Here is a 20976-nt window from a genome sequence, read left to right as displayed (position 1 = left end):
CACCTGAAGGACTCTCTGACCAAGACAAAGATTGAACTCTTTGGCCTGAATGGCAAGCGTCATGTCTGGAGGCACCAGTCATCACCTGGCCAATACCATCCCTACAGCGAAGCATGTTGGTGAAAGCATCATGCTGTGTGGATGTTTTCACGGCAGGAACTGGGAGACTAGTCAGGATCAAGGGAGAGATGAATGCAGCAATGTACAGATCCTTGATGAAAACCTGCTCCAGAGCGCTCTGGACCTCAAACTGGGGTGAAGGTTCATCTTCCAACAGGACAACGACCCTAAGCACACAGCCAAGATAACAAAGGAGTGGCTACAGGACAACTCTGTGAATGTCCTTGAGTGGCCCAGCCAGAGCCCAGACTTGAACCCGATTGAACATCTCTGGAGAGATCTGAAAATGGCTGTGCACCGACGCTCCCCATCCAACCTGATGGAGCTTGAGAGGTCCTGCAAAGAAGAATGGGAGAAACTGCCCAAAAGTAGGTGTGCCAAGCTTGTAGCATCATACTCAAAAAGACTTGAGGCTGTAATTGGTGCCAAAGAAAGTGCTCCAACAAAGTATTGAGCAAAGGCTGTGAATACTTATGTACATGTGGGTGGTTTTTTTTTTTTTGTTTTTTTTTTGTTTTTTTTTTTTGTTTTTTTTTTTTGTTTTTTTAAATAAATTTGCAAAGATGTCAAACAAACTTCTTTCACATTGTCATTATGGGGTATTATTTGTAGAATTTTGAGGAAAATAATGAATTTAATCCATTTTGGAATAAGGCTGTAACATAACAAAATGTGGGAAAATTGAAGCGCTGTGAATACTTTCCGGATGCACTGTGTGTGTAACATGCTCTCTACAACTTAATACAACAAAATATTATACTGCACATGCTCATTCAGCACTAATGTGTTAAATTATCTCTGTAGTGATTCTTGAATATACAGCTATAGCTATTTGTTTCATTAGTCAAATTATAAAACCAAACACTACTTGTTCTAAATATTTCAGTCAGTGCAGACTAATGTTAAACCACACTACCTCCTGCTACAAAAATAAATTGGATAAATATTTAATTATACATTAACATCTGTAAGACCTAAAAGAGCCACTTGGGGTGCCAGTGTGTCCTCCTTCTAACACTCTTTTTCCATGATTTATTCCCCAATCATAATTGTTACATTAGAGAAAGAGAAAGCAACAGTTACAGAATACAATATGAGCTTATGTGTTTGAGGGGCCAAATGAGGATGAATGGAAACTGATTTTTATGGCAAAATGAGATGAATAAGGCTTGACCTTTTAGTGAGTGAGTAATCAGTCCTCCAAGTCTCCTCTGTCAAGATCAGCTTTTACACATATAAAGCCAAAACCTATCTCTACCTCCATTCAGCTTGGATAGAAATAGTCTGTTTTTGTGTTTTGTGTTCTATCATTATTTATTCAGACCTACCTACAATCATTGGCCATTTGATCAGACATACTCTATAGGGGACCAATAGTAGAGTACAGTAGGTCAAGAAATAATGACTGTAGCCTGCACAATGTGCTGACCACATTTGTACCAGCACTGACCAGATACAGTATTATTTGGGTGGTGGGCCATACACACTCACAAAATTAAAAATGATGTAAGTGGGTGTGATTCTGGTATGATTGTATCATTGATGCTGAAGTTTTTAAGTCATTCCTTGCTTGCTTCCATGTTCATTCATTAGTTTCCCTTCTGTTTTTTCATGGTGGGGGTCATGCTGACAATAGGCTGAGAAAGACAGCCCAGACTTTACTATCCTAAGCCACAAATACCAGCTCCTCCCCAGGCAACGGCAATATTTTATTACTCCACCAGATTCTGAGTCTCCATCCAATATGATGTGTCCTAATACAACTCTGTTTTCATCCCAGTTGGTTCACACTCAGCAGCAAATACTGTAACAGGGATGGTGCATACTGGACACCACTCCAACCTGAGCTGTGTCTTGATATTTTGTCCTTGAAAACCACAATCTGGAGTGGAGATAAGATACACCCTTTGACATCCAACACTCTATGGTGTACCTTTCAACAACAACAAAAGATGCTGAACTGCAATCCCAGTTTGCTGGACTAAAGGCTTTGCTCCAGATCTGCATGCAGCATTGAAGCAAGGCATTAAGCACACAACACTAACCTTGTCCAGGGCTTTCTACATCTCCTGCTGGGTCTCATCCATCACTTCAGCCTTGCTGCTATGAAGTCACATAGATGAACTCCAAAACACCAGATGTCTGGCACTGAAATTTGAATGGAGGGAATGTCCAGTTCTTTAAGGAGTTCCTCAAAGTGCTCCTTCACTCGCTCAACAGTATCCCCAGTAGAGTGCACTCCCCACACTTGTTCATCAGAGCTTGTGTATAGTCTCATCCCTCCATCTGAGAAACAGCAATACTCCTTCTGCTACATAACAGCTTCCCTCACCACTGGTGTCCACCAGCACATCCTACAATTCTTGCCATGGCATGTACTGACAGTCTTCTGGCCACAGCTTCTTGCACCTGCCTTTGGGATTGGGAAATTGAATGTGGTCCATTCAGACTGAAAATTTCACTTGGTACATGGACTAAAGTCCTTTTGAAGGTGGGAGATAAATTCCTCTTTCACTGAAGCTTCTATCAGATCCCCCTAAACAACATGGAAGGCTCTCCTGGGTTTACTAGGGAGAGCTGGTGGACACTATAATAAATCCCAATTTATTATATAAATTGGAAACTATAATAAATCCCACTCACTAAGTGGTGATCAGTTAACAGATCTGCTCATCTCTCTTCCTCATTTTTCAAAATATATGGCCTCAAGTCTTATGACACAATCACAAAATGGCCCAAGATGATCTGGTACCAAGTACTCTTATGAGCAGCCTCATGTTAAAATAAAGTATTATTTACATTTTGTGGCTTGCACAGAAGCCTAATAACATTTCACCACTCTTCTAATCTGGGAGGCCATTAATTTCAATCATGCCCCTACAAGTATCCCCATCTCTCCCAACATGTGCATTGAAGTGCCCCATTAAGCACTATGGAGTTAGTATGAGTTACCCCCTTGAGTACCCCCTGATCCACTTTCTCCAAGAACGCTGAATACTATGAAGTGATTTCCTTCCATCTGAAATGTTTTCTTTCTTAAGTCTTGAAATTGAGGCAATACTATTGTTCACTTATATCTTGCTTGCAGATATCACCCCTATGCTTGGCTCCAGGGGTCAGGGTACACTTAGTCTTTTTGGGAGACTTTAGGAACCCTCTCTTTCTGACCTCTCCTGTTCCGTTCTGTTAACCACAGTTGGGCCTACTGGGAGCATTAAGCTTTGGTGACATAGATTCACAAGGTTTTGAATAATAATAATAATAATAATAATAATAATAATAATAATTATTGTTATTTTTTTTTTTCCCCTTTTTTTAAGCCTCAGGATCCTGCAGCTTTCGGCGCTGACTCTGTGCTGGTGAAAAGTTCCAAACACTACCTGAGCATCCGCTACACACTCCTGCCATACCTTTACACACTCTTCTATAGAGCTTACATCAGTGGGGACACTGTGGTGAGACCCATCATGCATGAGTGAGTTTACTACCAATATCTTTTTTTATTTTTAAAGTATCACTCTACTAACCAATAGAGTGTCTTCTTTTTAATTGAAGCAGTGAGAACAGTAACACACAATGTATAGAGGAGTCTATTAATTAAGCCAACATCAGGTTTTAGTCCTTAATACTCTCAACTATAACATTTGTCATCCTGATGTGGACTAGAACTAAACTAAGAAAACTATAAAATATTAACATGGGGAACTTGGAAACAATGAGCGATATTACAAGGCTCAGAATTACTGTAACTCATGCAAGAGTGTGTGCGCAGTTTGCATATTCTCCCTGTGCTGCGGGGGTTTCCTTTGGGTACTCCGGTTTCCTCCCCAGTCCAAAGACATGCATGGTAGGCTGATTGGCATGTCCAAAGTGTCCGTAGTGTATGAATGGGTTTATGAATGTGTATGTGACTGTGGCCTGCAATGGATTGGGACCTTGCCCAGAGTGTACCCTGCCTTGTGTCCAATTCTCCCTGGGATAGGCTCCAGGTTCCCCGCGACCCTGAATGATAAGCGGTATAGAAGATGGATGGATTTATTATTATTATTATTATTATTATTATTATTATACAAACAAAAAAGGCACAGATTTAGAAAAAAAAAACATAATGACCAATTATGAGCAAGTCTGAGAACAAAGCAGAATATAATACAAAACAGAAATGTGATGCTTGTTGCCATGGGAACCACAACAGACAGGACTCTGGTAGGGTAAACTCATGACTCTAGTACTGATCAATTTTACTAATACCATCAAACAGTGCCAGCAACCTGTTCAGTGTATGTGTAGCATTACATATGCTGTCAGCACTATAACATGCAGACAGAAACATACCATGCAAAACTGTGTCCCGCTGCTTTGGATTAGCAAGTTATTCCAAATGTAAATACTTATGATAGTTTAGAAACTATTATTTTAATTGCCTTGTAGTTTTGCAATTAGATTTTATTTAAAATCATAAATATATCAAGTTCATTAATCAAAAATATTCATGCAGTGGTACAACTTGTGGTATTAATTATAATTTTGTACATGTAAAATTTGTTTTTTGTTTCAGATTCTACTCAGACCCTGCAACATGGACAGTGGATCTTCAATTTCTATGGGGAGCACATTTGCTTATCACACCAGTACTGGATGCTGTAAGACACACACACACACACACACACACACACACACACACACACACACACACACACACACACACGTATGTTCACACTCAAATACAAAGAAATTTACATTTTTATTTTGCACAGACATGGACTCTGGTTGATCTCTTCATTTTTGATCACAAACATTTATCTGTCGTACCCATGCACAAAGTGTGTGTGTGCTGGTGACCTCAACTAGGACTTGCTGCAAAAAAGAGCGGGATTTATTTCTCCTTTCCATTTCACTCCCTCTCTTCCTTTCTTCCCTCCCTAATGAGAGCACCGACCTCATTACAGTGAAATTAGAGCAAGATACATTGTGGTAATGTTCAAATGGATGATTAATGGCCAATTTAACACACTCTCACTCATTATGAAAAATATCTGAAATAGAGTTGATTCATTGGGAAAGTTGTATTTATTTATTTTAATGAAAAGTGCGGCACTGAAAAAAAAAAATTGCTGAATAGTATGCTTGATAATGTGATCAAATACGAGTGAGAAACTTCTGAGTGCATGGTCAAGGGCTGTTTATGATCTTTCATTTGTCAAAAAGAAATACACAATTTTAAAATATACTGTAGGTGCATTTATAACAGGGAACTTTTTTAAGAACTCCGGAAATTATTCATCTCAGCAAGGCACATTTTCTGCAGATGAACTAATTTTAGATCTTGGGTCCTGCATAGCCCCAGGAACAACTCCAGGGTTGCTATTTAAATGCAAGCTTTACAGAATGACTATCTCTAATTGTATAACAAAGGTGGTGCACCAAAACAGAATGTTCCAGCAGCTCTTTATTGATTTATTTTGTTTTTGGGCTTAGCCTCTTGCACATCGCTGTTCTTTAGCAGCTTAAATAAATTGTTTGGGTTAGTGAGAGCACAGAACAGTGAATAGTTGACGCACTGCGTTATTCTTCTTCAGGACATTTCTGCAACTCTTCAGTACCTCAGAAGAACCTTAAACAAAACATATACAACCTAAACAGCCCTCAGGGCGAGTGCCATAGGTAATCACAGCCTTGCTGTGATATTCAGTATAACCTCATGATTGAGAGTACAATATTGTGTTTATTGCATAATATAGAGTAAGTGATGTTTTGGACACTATGACCAAATGTTCTGTTTCTTTTTGCTCATTTTATAGTATGTGGGTTAGCTCGCTTACACTGATTTGTACTTCACCTCGTAGGAACTGTCCAAAGCGCAAAAGAATGCACTGTCATGTTTTTTGACATTAACTGTGTTTACTTGTGCCACGTGTGTTTGTTTTGGTTTCTGTTCTCCGTCCCTGTTATGCCATTGGTTGTCCCTAATGTGTCTCAGCTGTTCTGCGTTATGCCCAGTGATTAGTTTCTGCATTTAAACCCCTTGTGTTTCATTGTCAGGTCACGAAGCCTGAGCTTCAGTGTTTGCCGCCTGAGCCGTACAGAACCTTTATTTATTGCCCTCATTTCTTTGTTTCCGCATTTCTTGTCTATGCCCTGTTTATGCCCGTTTGTAGAGCACCTGACCCATGCCTGTTTTTGGATAATGATATTGCCTCATAATTTGGATTTGTCTGCCTGTCTCTCATTAAATCTTTTAACTGCACTTGCATCTGTTTCCACAGTGTTTATATGACAATTCCTGTTAAAGATGTTTCAAGTAAATTTGCATCCCTTCTTCCTTTTCATCTTCAACTGATGAGCCTTCCTTTAAGCCAAAAGTGAGATTCCTGAAAAGTATGGTTTGTCATGTCTATAGTAACCATTTCAAACTAGGAAGAGGAATTTTCAGCGGTGAACAAGGAAGAGGGGAATAATAAACAGAGTGAAACATCACAGTGTAGGAAATACAGGCACTCTTAGAATGCCGCTCGATCAATCAGCCTTTTATAAAGTTGATTGTATAACCTGTATAACCTTCTATAACAGCACATCTCAAACAGTAGTAAGGCAAATCACAAGTTTATATTATTGGGCTCATTCTAATGTTACTGTTTCTGTAGCAACAAAAAAGACAGGCTCTTGTATGATGGGCGTGTCACAATGACAAACTAAACAACTGTGTGCAATAATTAATATGGTGAAGTTTCTTGTCAGGAGAAATTGGTAAATGGTCTGCGCTTATATAGTGCTTTTTTTTTTTTTTTTTTTTTTTTTTTTTTTTTTTTTTTTTTTTTTTAACCTTAGCAGTTCCAAAGCACTTTACACTGTGTCCCATTCACACACCAATGGTAGCAGAGCTGCCATGCAAGGCACTAACTTGCCATCAGGAGCAACTTGGGGTTCAGTGTCTTTCCAAAGGACACTTCGGCATGTGGCGTCACATGGGCTGGGAATCGAATCGCCAACCCTACGATTAGTGGACATCCCGCTCTACCACCTGAGCCACAGCCGCCCTTTAATTAATTTAGAATTTTTTTAATTTAGAATTTTCTATAGTGTTAGCAAAGTGGCCACATCACCAGTGTCATTGCTTATTTTGCTATAACAGCATGCCCCATTGTGTTTTAGTCCTTAATCATCCTAGCTGCTTTCAATCAACACTTCACTGAACTGATATTTGACTCAGAGGCAGTTTTGGCCAAACACTAAAACTAGATGTTACCACTGAGTTAAAAACTGTTGTTTTTTAAAATTGTTTTGTTTCTGCAAAGGCTATTCTGGTGTAAGTCAATGACCTGAGGTACTGCACTGTAACCACAATAGATTTATCTATTTTTAATGTGTAGTAAAATATGATGCATAATGTGTAGCCTAGAATTCAAGTTTAGTGTCCTTTTTAGACTCAGTCCCAAGCCCTAGAACCCATAGGCCTTGACTAGCTTTTTGTGTGTAAAACCACATGCAAATTGTGCAAATTCGTTAATTTTGCACTTGCAATGCACTTTCGTAAACCCTAAGGTCATTGTAAGAATGGCCATTTCTCACAAATTTGCAGAAGCCTGTTTCTGTCGGGTGTTTTTCTTTTTTTTTCTTTTTTAGAATTTACTACATTCAATCTGAATAATAAGTAATGAACATCAAGCAGTTTCTCGAAGCAATCAGAATGTCTCTCAGAATGATTTATTATTGCTGGTGTAAACTTGGTTTCATATTAGATATCCATTGCACATTTACATGTCTATAAACGGAGACATCTTCCATTACCTCATTAACAAAATGCACACTCATGTATACATGCTTTTATTTTGTTTATTTTGTTATTTCTAAATAAATGCAACAGCAAACAGGATCTTAGTAAATAAGGACGAATAGAATCTGTTCTAAGATGTCTTGATAGACATAATTTGTGTATTACTCCTAATGAACAATAATTGAATATTTAAACAATAATAATAATAATAATAATAATAATAATAATAATAATAATAATTAGTAGTAATACTACTACTACTAATTATTAATTGTTACTTTATTTATTTATTAATACCCTGCAAATGGAGGATATAAACAAAAAAAGTATACTACTACTACTACTACTAATAATAATAATAATTAATAATAATTGATAACATTATTATTATTGCTGTTGTTGTTGTTACATTTATTACATTAATTAATTAAGGTTTTTTAACTATTTTATTTGTTTTTGAAGGGTGTGGACAAAGTTAGAGCATACATTCCTGATGCTGTATGGTATAACTACGAGACAGTAAGTTCACAATTGCGTGTGCACACACACACACACACACACACACACACAAAAACAGAAGTCAAAAGATGTCATGAGTATTCATTTTTTTTCTTTTTTTCTATTATCTTGAAATGACAAATTATTGTTTGTGTGATTTCAAAATAGTCAATTGTGTATTCAAAAGACACCCAAAGCTCCATTCATGAAAACTTTGAATAACTTTTAATATGTATACTATTTTTTGGCACATCTGTAACGAGGCATGTCAGTGACTAGTTACTGCAAAATCAAATTCACAGAAGTTGCATAATTCATGGAAAATGTAGAACAAAGTTCTCATACAACATACAGTCATGTGAAAAAATAAGTACACCCTATGGAATTTTTATTTCATTTTAAATATTTGGACAAGCAAACATTTCATCCTCTTTGAAACAGTGGCTATTAATAAAGTTGATACACTCTATAAACTTACATATAATTGACATTTTGTAGTAATTTTCACAATTAAAATTAACAAAAAACAGATCAGTCACATGGAAAAAGTGAGTACACCCCTACATTTATCACACCTTCAAATCCATAAAATTAGAATCAGGTGTTGAAGATTTGAAAGTGCCATTGAAAGTGCCATTGTTTAGAATGTGCTTAGGGAGTGCAGGTGGAACCTGTCTTATTTATACCTCTCTCATATCTAGTGTCTGGTGTTCTCTCTGCTATTGAGGTGTGGTGTCATCATGCCAAGATCTAAAGAGTTCTGTAAGGCCTTCAGAAAAATAATGTTGCAGATGCCTATGAGTCTGGCAAGGGATTTTAAAATATCTCCAAATTGTTTGAAATACATCATTCCACTGTAAACAAAATAATCTACAAATGGCGCAGATTTCAAACGACTATCAATTTGTCCAGGCCTGGCCGTCCCAGCTAATTCAGCCCAAGAGCAGACAGTCTGGTGCAAAAGGAAGTCCCCAAGAACCCCAAAATTTCATCACAGGATCTGCTAGTAAGTCTTGCAACTGATGGTGTCAAAGTGCATGCTTCTACAATCAGAAAGAGATTGTACAAATTTGACCTGCATGGGAGGCATGCCAGAAACGAGCCTTTGCAAGACTACAGTTTGCCAAGGAGCATACAGGCAAAGACCAGGCCTTTTGGAATTATGTGCTCTGGACAGATGAATCAAAGATAGAGTTGTTTGGCCACAGTAACAGCAGACATCTTTGGCTCAGACCAAAGACAGCTTTTCAGGAGAAGCACCTCATACCAAGCCTGATGGTGAAAATGTTATGGTTTGGGGTTGCACCATTGCCTCAGGCAATGGACAGCTTGCATTCATTGATTGAACTATGAATTCTGTATCACATCAAAGAGTGCTTGAAGATAATGTGAGGCTATCTGTCTGAAAGTTGAAGTTGAACTGAAAGTGGAGTTTGCAACAGGATAATGATCTTAAACACACTAGCAAATCCACCAAGGAATGGCTCCAAAAGAAGAAATGGAGGGTTATGGAATGGCCTAGTTAAAGCGTGGATGTGAATCCAATTGAAATGTTGTGGGGGGATTTGAAACAGGCAGTACATGCAAGAAAACCCCTGCAACTGAAAGAATATTGTATGGAGGAGTGATCAAAAATTCCAAGAAGCCAATGTCAGGGACTGGTGGATAATTATGCAAAAAGTCTACAAGAAGTTACTTCTGCTAAAGGGGGCAATACTAGCTTCTTGTACGTACTTTTTTCTATAGAATATCACATCTATTGATATTTCTGTTGAATAAATGATTGAAAATGCTAATTTTCCTTTTTCCTTTTGTTCAAGTATATCACATTCATTAATATTCACTGTTTCAAAGATCACGTTTACTTGTGTCAAAAAAGCCAACAATTTCCATGGCGTGTACTTATTTTTTCACATGACTGCATAGGCAGCATCTTCTATAGGATAAATATTAACATTCTGTCACAAGCACACTTGACTTCTCTGAAGATGACATCTTGCATTAATGTGACTGAGATGTAATAAATACATTTTGATCATTAAAAACAATTGAGTGTGACCCAGTTCATAAGTCAGTGCTGTTCAAAATATGATTAAGACTTGAGTAGAAGGTAGAATGTAATATGATGATAATGGTAATAACTGTTTAAAGAAGAAGAAAAAAAAAAAAACTGCACAATGTCAGTGTTTAATGTTGCTCTGACCGCTACTGCCATAACCAGACACCTCACTTCCCAGAGTACCAATCATCGCAGTCTTTGTATCATAACACTGCAATAAGCTAGATATCCTGTGAATTTGTAAAGTGCAAAGTGCTATTGTCCAACCTGTACTATTATAGAACACCTTTTGGCCACTTAGATTTGAGAAGTCAATAGCATAGTGGTTTATGTATGGAAAAAAAAAACATGACCGAAAACTAAGACTGTTGTAGGAAACCCCAAAGAATATTATTTTCATATAACAGTATGTCCCAAACTGTTTTATTCCTCTTATTCCATTGTTTTGATTTGATTATAATTAATTATTTTTATTATTGAATGAGCCACAGTGCAATTTGTGGATAATAACAAGTCCACAGGAGAAGTACCTGTTATCACTTACAGTACTTTTGTCACGGTTTCCCCTTTAAGCAGCGCGTGTGTGCGAGCACCTGCTTCTCGTTTGTTGACAACCGTGACATTGTGTACATTGGACACAATGTGCTTTTATGTTTACGTCTCCTCCCAGTTCTGTCATTGGCTGTTTAGCGTGTGTCTAGATTGCTGTCAGCCGTCAGCAATCAACACGCTGATTGTGCTTGTGTATATATACCGCGCATCTCCCAGCACACAGCGTCGAATATTATAGTAGAGTAGATTAGTTTAGATTCCTTACCATAGTCATAGTCAAGATCCATGTTAGATTCCTTGTTAGAGTTATTTAGGTTAAACCTTAGATTTAGTCCACACCGGTTTCTCCGCTCCCAGTCCCGCGCTATTGTTCATGTTTCTTGTTTTGTATATCGACCCTGTTTTCCATGACCGCGACCTTGATTCCTGCCTTGCCCAGTTTATGCCTGTTTGCCGATCGCCTGACCCTTTGCATGTTTTTGGATTATGTTTTTTGGATTACGATTTTGGATTTATCTGCCTGTGTCTCTCTTTAATAAAACTGTCTACTGCACTTGCATCCGTCCTATCTTCCTTATGTCTTGAGACGTGACAGAACATTCCGCCTATCATGGATGCAGCATGAGGACGAGAGACATCACGCTACAGAAACCATGGAAGTAGCAGGACAGTAACTCATCGGGAAACGCTCGGATTGCTGGCTGCGTTTTTTGTCCGTGCAGCTCCCTCAAAGGTACGCCGTTGAACTTCCGCCGGAGACAGCAGGATTGGGGAGCTACCCGCTGGAGTTCCTCTTCAGCTGCCAGGAATATTTCTGCAGCCTGGTGTATTCCAAGCGTACTAAGAGACAGTGAATTGGGTTCTTGGTGTCCAGGTTTTGCGGTCCAGCCCGTGACTGGGCGGAGCAGCTGGTGAGCACTGGGTCCTCTGCCCTCCATGATGTCACCCAGTTTGCAGAACTTTTTATGGAGGAGTTCACGCAGCCAGGGCAGCTACATGGTCTGGATTTACTGGGGTGGAGAGTCAATGGACAGCCCCAGGCTGACCTGCCATTAAACCTCTATTATGAGGGGGTTGACAGGGCAGCCTCCACCGATCCGCTTCAGGTTCCAGCCAACAGGGGGGAGGTGTCTCCGAGATGCATGACTGAGGGCTGCGGGAAAGAGACTCAGCTCCAATGTCCCACATGCAAGAAGCTGGGTCTCCAGGAAGCATTTTCTTGCTCAAAAGAATGCTTCAAGAGCAGCTGGTGTCAGCACAAGTGTCTACACAGAAAAGCCCCTATGGAACTACAGCCAGAAGTCAATGTAGCAACCTCAGAACCAGAGCTCGAACCTGAGACCCATGAGGTGGTCTCACCTGCCGAGCTTCAGCCAGTGGACAACGTGGCAACCTCAGAGCCCCAGCCTGAGACCTATGAGGAGGTCTCAGCACCAGAGCTCCAGCCTGAGGTTAACCTGGCGACCTCAGAGGCCCAGCCTGAGACCTACGAGGAGGTCTCAGCTTCGGAGCTCCAGCTAGAGGTCAACATGTCAACCTCGGAACCCAAGCTCGAACCTGAGACCCATGAGGTGGACTCACCTGCCGAGCTCCAGCTAGAGGTCCATGTGGCGACCTCCAAGCTCCAACCTGAGACCCACGAGGGGGTCTCAGCTACAGAGGTCCACTGTAATGCCCAGTTATTGTCCCAGGTGTCTGACATGGACAGCCAAGCTCTGCTCACGTCCAAGTCTGCTGATCTGACCAACCAAGTCATGCTCACGCCAGAGTCAGTAAATACGTTTGACCAAGTTCTGCTCACACCCGAGTTTGCTAAAACAGACGACCAAGCTCTGCTCACATCTACGTCTGCTGACCAGACCAACCAAGTTATGCTCGTGCCCGAATCCGCTGACACAGCCTACCAAGTTCAGCCGGCAGGCTCCACTGAGAACATCAGTCTGTGTTCTTGTTACGATGTGGACGTCACACTGCATTCCCGCTCTGCCGAGGACGTCCCTCTGCTTTCCTGCACTGCCGAGGACGTCCCGCTGCTTTCCTGCACTGCTGAGGACGTCGCTCCGCTCTCCTGTTCCGCCGAGGACGTCGCTCCGCTCTCCTGTTCCGCCGAGGACGTCGCTCCGCTCTCCTGTTCCGCCGAGGACGTCGCTCTGCTTTTTTTGTTGCGCCAAGAACGCTGTGCGGTCTCCTGGTTCAGCTTGGGACATTTTGCCCAGGGGGCCGGGACCGCCAATAGAGATGGATGTTTCATGGCGCTTTGGGAGTAGCGTGCTGCCCCTTTAAGCAACATGCGGGAGAGCATGTGGGCACGCATGCACAAGAACCTGCTTCTCATTTGTTGACAACCGTGACACTGTGTACATTGGACATGTGCCTTTATGTTTGTCTCCTCCCAGTTCTGTCATTGGCTGTTGTTTAGCATGTGTCTAGATTGCTGTCAGCCTTCAGCAATCAACACGCTGATTGTGCTTGTATATATACTGCGCGTCTCCCAGCACACGGCACGGAATATTACAGTATAGATTAGTTTAGATTCCTTGTCATAGTCAAGATCCATGTTAGATTCCTTGTTGGTTATTTAGGTTAAACATTAGATTTAGTCCACGCTGGTTTCTCCGCCCCCAGTCCCGCGCTATTGTTCATGTTTCTTGTTTTGTATATCGACCCTGTTTTCCATGACCGTGACTTTGATTCCTGCCTTGCCCAGTTTATGCCTGTTTGCCGATCGCCTGACCTTTTTGCATGTTTTTGTATTACGATTTTGGATTTATCTGCCTGTGTCTCTCTCTAACAAAATTGTCTACCGCATTTGCAACCGTCCTATCTTCCTTACATCTCGAGACGTGACAACTTTATAACGGCTCTAAATATTCCTCCCCTCGCCAGTCTTTCTTTTTTGGCTCTTGAAGTTAGAAGGAAGATAGATGGATTATTACTTAGATTGATAGATTGTACTGATATATTTATAAATTGATAGTGTGCTTTTGACAGAATGTTGATAGTATATAAGGTTCTGCAAATGATTTTTTTTAAACAAATTTATATTTTTGTACTGTGAGTCTGGGCTGAAAATGTACCACTATGTTTTCAAGTAAACACAAATTTACAGGTAGGTCACAAAGGTCTGTCAGGGTTCTATAGTCTTTTCAAACAAATCCTTGCACTATCAACAGTAGATGTATACCACTGTTTCGTATTTTGCTCCCACTCATTCTGTAGCATCAAAACTTATACGCACAGATAAAAAAAAAAATCTACCCATGCAAAAAGTTACATAAATTCATGTTGGAATACTTAGCAATTGTTTTCACATCTTATACTATAATACAATAGGTAGGGACACAATAATCGATGTGCAAAAAACATGGAGAGAAAAACTAACATTTATATATACTGTAATTATATTCATGTTAATAAATTAGTGTAATAAGCCTTCTTTAACAGCTTGTAGATGTTGGTACATGCACTTTCGTCAAGGACAACATGTTTTTAGATGTTATCCTTGACCAAAGTCCACATACCAACTTAATCATTCAGTTCATTATCTCAATAAGACATCTTTGGTTATTGTGGAGTTATATTGTGCTCTCTCTCTCTCTCTCTCTCTCTCTCTCTCTCTCTCTCTCTCTCTCTCTCTCTGTTTCAAACTGCATACAGTACAGGAGGCATTAAATATGCTTCAGCACTATTCAGTTTTTAATATAATCCACCTTCGATACAAAATTCCGTGTTTTAATTTCATGAACCCCTCAGAAAATAAGTCACTTAGAAGTCTATTCATTACACATCTTCTAGATGACTATATTTTTTAAAAAAAAATCATCGCATGTTATTGATAAAATCTCAAAATGAATCAAACACTATTAAAAATGTCTCTGCTATCTAAAATGGTCTCAAAGAGAGAATGTTAAATGGAATAAAATAAAAACAGCTTTTGCTTTGAAGTAATTTGGAACTTTATCTTGTGGTAGAGTAAAACACACCTCCTGATATAATGTGTGTATTAGGGCTAGTTTTGATGCCATAATTAGATTAATATTTACAAGCGCATGTGAGATTAGTTAGAATCAAGTTGCAGGGTGAACAGGTGAATACAGACTGGGAAAAACTTGTGCATTTTAACGCTTGTTGATTAATGACAAGAGCTAGTCCAGTTTCTTGTCAGACATTAATGAGCACTGATCATACAAGAGATAAAACAATTTTAAGCACAAGCCTCTTGTCCAGATGGATAGTGTCTCTCTCTCTCTGTGTGTGTGTGTGTGTGTGTGTGTGTGTGTGTGTGTGTTACACTTTGTCAATTATAGCCTTAGCAATCGTCTACTGGGTCGGGAGGGATCACACTTGAAATGGATGGATGGTAGATGAGTAGTGAAGAGAAACATATAAGACAGTAAGAGCTGCAATTTTTCATAGACAGCACTGTGACAGTATAGCCAAACAGAGAGTGGGAGACAGATAGGGACAATCTGGCATCTTCAGAAGTGCAAATGTATGCAGGTAATTTTAATCATCTGAACCCAGAAACTCAAGTTAAACACCTGAGTACATAAATACAGAAAATGCTACCTGTGTAAATATTGAGGTGAATTTTGAACTTTAGTTGCTGACTTAAGTTGCCAAATATATTGCTGTCTATAGATACATACTGTATGTCTATTATATAACCCTAACCCTCATGTTGTCTCAGCAAGTTTTTCCTTGCTGATGCCTCTGGCTTGCTCATTAAGGATCTAAAACCACATCTGTATTTGTGTAAAACTGCTTTGTGACGATGTTTATTGTTAAAAATGCTATACAAGTAAAATCCCCATGAAATGAATCAAAGCGAATATATAAACTGTCTAGTGCATGCATGTTTTAAAGCTCAGAGTGACGGTGGTGGTGATGATGACAATGGCAATGAAGATGATTTGGACGATGATGGTGGAAATTAATAAAATGTTGCTGATGAGGAGGCGGAGGAGATTAAGGATTTTAAAATATTTTTTTATGGCAGGAAGAGAAAATCAAGGAGCGGAAACAGCAAGTTGAAATCTACTTGCCACTAGATAAGATGGGTGTTCACATCAGGGGTGGAGCCATTCTGCCAATCCAGAGACCTGCAGTCACTACTGTGGATAGGTAACCTTGCCCACTGCCTACACATGCGCGCGCGCGCGCATGTGTAGACATCTTGCACTGTAATTTATTTAGGGCAGTACTAAATAAATAAAAAAACAAAATGCGATTTTAATGACCCCTCTTATTTGTTTAAAATTATTACAATTTTTCAGATTCTGCAAGGGGTATGTAAATTTATGAGCACAATTGTATATGAACCCTAGCACTATGCCCTGGAAACACTGGTACAAAGCCCAGGGGCTTTGCAGCACTATCAGCATGGTGTGTGAATTCTGGCAGTTTCTCAACTTCAGCTAGATCAATCAAGTTCATTACTGGGCTCAACAAGAGATGTGCGAGTGATTTTTCTATCCCTGCCCAGTTATTTTTCTTTGTACCTGCCTGCAATTTTTTCTAATGAATATAGTTTGTTCCATTTCCAAAAATATAAACTAGTAGTAGCAGTTATTAAGGCTGCAGTAAATGGAATGTGCACCACTGCACAGTTGTACCAATGAACATGTCTCTTTGACTCAATCTTCATATATGACTTCATATATGAAAGTAAAAACCTCCCACTGGCATGTTGAAATTTTGACTATGTACTTCAAAGGCTCTACTTTTCACTCTCTTATTTAATTCCTAGTAAAAGTAGTGTGTGATGATGAAAGCATGTGTGTTCCTGCAGTCGGCGTTCTCCTATGGGCCTAATCATTGCGCTTGATGACAACAACCAGGCATCAGGCGAGCTGTTCTGGGATGATGGACATTCTCGAGGTACTAATTACAAAAAAAATGTGCTGATTTTTCTCTTGTCTCTTCTTATTTGGGTGTGTGGGTATGTTTTTATGCATAGGATATCTTCTCTAATGATTTCCTTATCAATGTTATTGCTATATAAACTGTATGTTATCAGTTGAAGAGAGATGTATTATTTTATTTTATCATAACAGATACATGTGTTTTCCACTGATAACAGTGTGGGACAGAGAGTGTGTAGGTGTGTTTGTGTGCATGTGTGTGTGTGTGTGTGTGTGTGTGTGTGATTTTGGGTTGGTTCTGATGGTGATTGCATGGATGGCTGGGCATGGGTGAGAGCGAGGGAACAGTGTGTCTCTGTGTGAGAGATGCAGAGAAATATAATGTAAAATATGCATGCATGAGCGAGAAAAAGGAAATGTGTGTCTGTGTGTGTGAGTTTGTGTTTACCTGTATATTTTTATTGTGTAGTGTTTTATAAGGACATGTGTGTGAGTTCTGGGTGTATACAAAAGCTAGAGTAATTTTGAAGAGTAATTTTGTAATCAGCTAACTATCTGACATCTGAGTTACATTTAGCTTTATTACCTGCACCAAGGACAGAGAGCAAGGACAGTTATAGTGGACACAAAAAAAAGTCTATAAAAAAAACTTAAACCAAGACAAATGATGTCAGATCTTTTTCCACCTTTAGTGTGATATAGCAGCCAACAAAATTCAAGTGAAAAACCAAATAGAAACATTTTGGGGAAAATGAAATGAAATAAAGAAAAAAGGAAAAAACAGATAACCTGGTTGGTCCAGTGTGCACACCCCTGAACTAATACTTTGGTAAAGCACCTGTTATGTAAATATCGGAAAAAGACTAGAGACTTTGATTCCCATCAGCCACTGCACCTCACCTGATCATGTCACATGACTATCTGCACCTGATTCACATTTGGGATGAATGAGCACTAGTATACAAGTCACGCTTTGCACTGCACACATTGTCTTTCATTTGTCTTGTTTTGCTGTTGTCATCTGTTGCTGCAATAAGGTCTTTGTTCTATGTTTCCTAGCCTTTGTGTTCTTAAGTTCCTGTTTGTTTTTGTTTCCATTAAAACTTTATCTGCACTTGCATAAATCTTCACCTCCATTCCATAACAGAATGAAATACCTTCATAATGGATGCAGCAGATTTCTTTTCCACTCAAGATAAAATCTTGGAGTCCCTGAGGTTGGAACCAGAGGTAAGGGAGTCTTGGGTCAGGGCCACAGAAGCATGGCTGAAAGTGTAAGATCTTTCCCCACCCTCCCTCCCCTTCTGTGGATATAGCTCAGCCTGCTGAGTCAATGAAGAACATTGAAGAACACCCTCCCTGTTCAGCTGGGGATGTTGCTCTGCCTCCCAGTTCAGCAGAGCTCCACTTTACCTCCCTGCTCCACCTCAGATGTCACTACGCCAGGCTTCTCTTCGGACATCACTTCGCTTTCCTACTCCACTGAGGATGTGGCTCTGCCTTCCTGCTCAGCTGAGGACGTCATTCTGCCTCCATGTTCTGCTGAAGACATCACTCCATTTCTCTGCTTCATACTGCATGTCGCTCCCCCTTCTGGCTACACAGAGGACATCGCTCCCCCCTCATGCTTCACGGAGAGCATTGACCCCCCCCCCACCCTGATTTTGCGGCGAGCGTCACTCCCCCCTTCAGCTCCATGGTTAATGTCACAACCCCCTTGGGCTCCACCTTGAGCTTCGTTCCTCCTGCTAGCTGCATGGTAGCCATCGCTCCATGCCCAAGCACGGCCAGGGATATCGCATTATCTCTCTGATGTACAGAAGAGTCTGCTCCACATCTGTACCCCACAGAACACGTCAAGCTTCAATACCGGAAAAAGACTACAGATTATGATCAGCACCTCACCTGATTCACGTTTAGGATGAATGAGCACTAGTATACAAGTCACGCTTTGCACATCACACATTGTCTTTCATTTGTCTTGTTTTGCTGCTGTTGTCTGTTGCAGCAATAATAACGATAGAAATTTAGTGTGTGTAATAACAGCTCAGTGCAAGTAAATTGACATGTGTGATGTGTATTACTGATTAAAGCACATGTATAATTTTTCCCTGTGATCTTTGTGTATGTGAACTCAGCTGAATGTTCTCTCTTTCTCTTTTTTAGATACTGTTTCATCTGGGGTCTACATCCTTTACCAGTTCTCTGTTGTTCAAGTAGGTCTTCCAAACATCATGTTTACTGTTTAACGGAGCTATGCACCATTGTCCTAGGTTGTCTCTTAGTTATAGCATTATAACAGTAACATTGCATGCATATATATATATATATATATATATATATATATATATATATATATATATATATATATATAATATAAAATAATATACAGTATCTAACAAAAGTGAGTACACCACACACATTTTTTGTAAATATTTGATTATATCAAATATGTGAATGTCCCCTCAAAATAACTCAACACACAGCCATTAATGTCTAAACCGTTGGCAACAAAAGTGAGTACACCCCTAAGTAAAAATGTCCAAATTGGGCCCAACGTGTCAATATTTTGTGTGGCCACCATTATTTTACAGCACTGCCTTAACCCTCTTGGGCATGGAGTTCATCAGAGCTTCACAGGTTGCCAGTGGAGTCCTCTTCCACTCCTCCATGATGACATCATGGAGCTGGTGGATGTTGGAGACCTTGTGCTCCTCCACCTTCCATTTGAGGATGCCCCACAGATGCTCAATAGGGTTTAGGTCTGGAGACATGCTTGGCCAGTCAATCACCTTCATCCTCAGCTTCTTTAGCAAGGCAGTAGTCGTCTTGGAAGTGTGTTTGGGGTCGTTATCATGCTGGAATACTGCATACTGATCATGCTCTGCTTCAGTATATCACAGTACATGTTGGCATTCATGGTTCCCTCAATGAACTGTAGCTCCCCAGTACCGGCAGCACTCATGCAGCCCCAGACCATGACACTCCCACCACCATGCTTGACTGTAGGAAAGACACACTTGTCTTTGTACTCCTCACCTGGTTGCCGCCACACACGCTTGACACCATCTGAACCAAACAGGTTTATCTTGGTCTCATCAGACCACAGGACGTGGTTCCAGTAATCCATGTCCTTAGTCTGCTTGTCTTCAGCAAACTGTTTGCGGGCTTTCTTGTGCATCATCTTTAGAAGAGGCTTCCTTCTGGGACGACAGTCATGCAGACCAATTTGATGCAGTGTGCGATGTATGGTCTGAGCACTGACAGGCGGTCCCCCCCCCCACCCCTTCAATCTCTGCAGCAATGCTGGCAACACTCATGTCTATTTCCCAAAGACAGTCTCTTGATATGACACTGAGCACGTGCACTCAACTTCTTTGGTCGACCATGGCGAGGCCTGTTCTGAGTGGAACATTGTCCACATTCAGAGACAGGTTGTTGGCTCTGCACCAGTCCGTTAGCTGCTGCACCTCCTCTCAGTATGCTGACTCGTTGTTCTTGCTGATGAGACCAACCACGGTCGTGTCATTGGCGAACTTGATGTGATTTGGAGAGGTGCATTGCTGCACAGTCGTGAGTCAGCAGAGTGAACAGCAGTGGACTGAGCACACAGCCCTGGGAGGTGCCAGTGCTCAGCGTGGTGGTGCTGGAGATGTTGTTCCTGATCCAGACTGATTGAGGTCTCCCAGTCAAGAAGTCCAGGGTCCAGTTGCAGAGGGAGGTGTTAAAGCCCAGCAGGTTCAGCTTTCCAATCAGGTGCTGAGGAACAATTATGTTGAATGCTGAACTGAAGTCTATGAACAGCATTCGATCGTAGGTGTCCTTGTCCAGGTGGGTGAGGGCCAGATGTAGGGTGGTGGCGATGGCATCATCTGTCAAGTGGTTGGTGCGATACATGAACTGCAGCAGGTCCAGTGAGTGGGGCAACAGGGTCTTGATGTGCCTCAAGACGAGTCTCTCGAAGCACTTCATGATGATGGATGTGAGTGAAATGGGACAGTAGTCATTGAGGCAGGACACTGGAGACTTCTTCGGCACGGGGACGATGGTGGTAGCCTTGAAGCATGTTGGAACAATGGCGCTACTCAGGGAGATGTTGAAGATGTCAG

General features: G+C 40.6%; 1 protein-coding gene across 1 annotated transcript in view; it reads left to right on the top strand.

The window, feature by feature from the left end:
• Positions 1 to 20976, top strand: part of si (sucrase-isomaltase (alpha-glucosidase)) — a 147521-nt gene that overhangs the window by 64649 nt on the left and 61896 nt on the right. Inside the window, exons 18-23 of the mRNA XM_053623442.1 lie at positions 3441 to 3595; positions 4679 to 4763; positions 8357 to 8413; positions 16003 to 16127; positions 16795 to 16883; positions 19034 to 19083. Of these exons, the coding sequence (XP_053479417.1) occupies positions 3441 to 3595; positions 4679 to 4763; positions 8357 to 8413; positions 16003 to 16127; positions 16795 to 16883; positions 19034 to 19083 (561 nt within the window). The remainder of the gene's footprint in view (positions 1 to 3440; positions 3596 to 4678; positions 4764 to 8356; positions 8414 to 16002; positions 16128 to 16794; positions 16884 to 19033; positions 19084 to 20976) is intronic.

This window comes from Ictalurus furcatus, chromosome 4, assembly GCF_023375685.1.
Source record: "Ictalurus furcatus strain D&B chromosome 4, Billie_1.0, whole genome shotgun sequence".
In the NCBI taxonomy this organism is placed as follows: Eukaryota; Metazoa; Chordata; class Actinopteri; order Siluriformes; family Ictaluridae; genus Ictalurus; species Ictalurus furcatus.
This window is presented reverse-complemented; position numbering and strand designations above follow the sequence as displayed.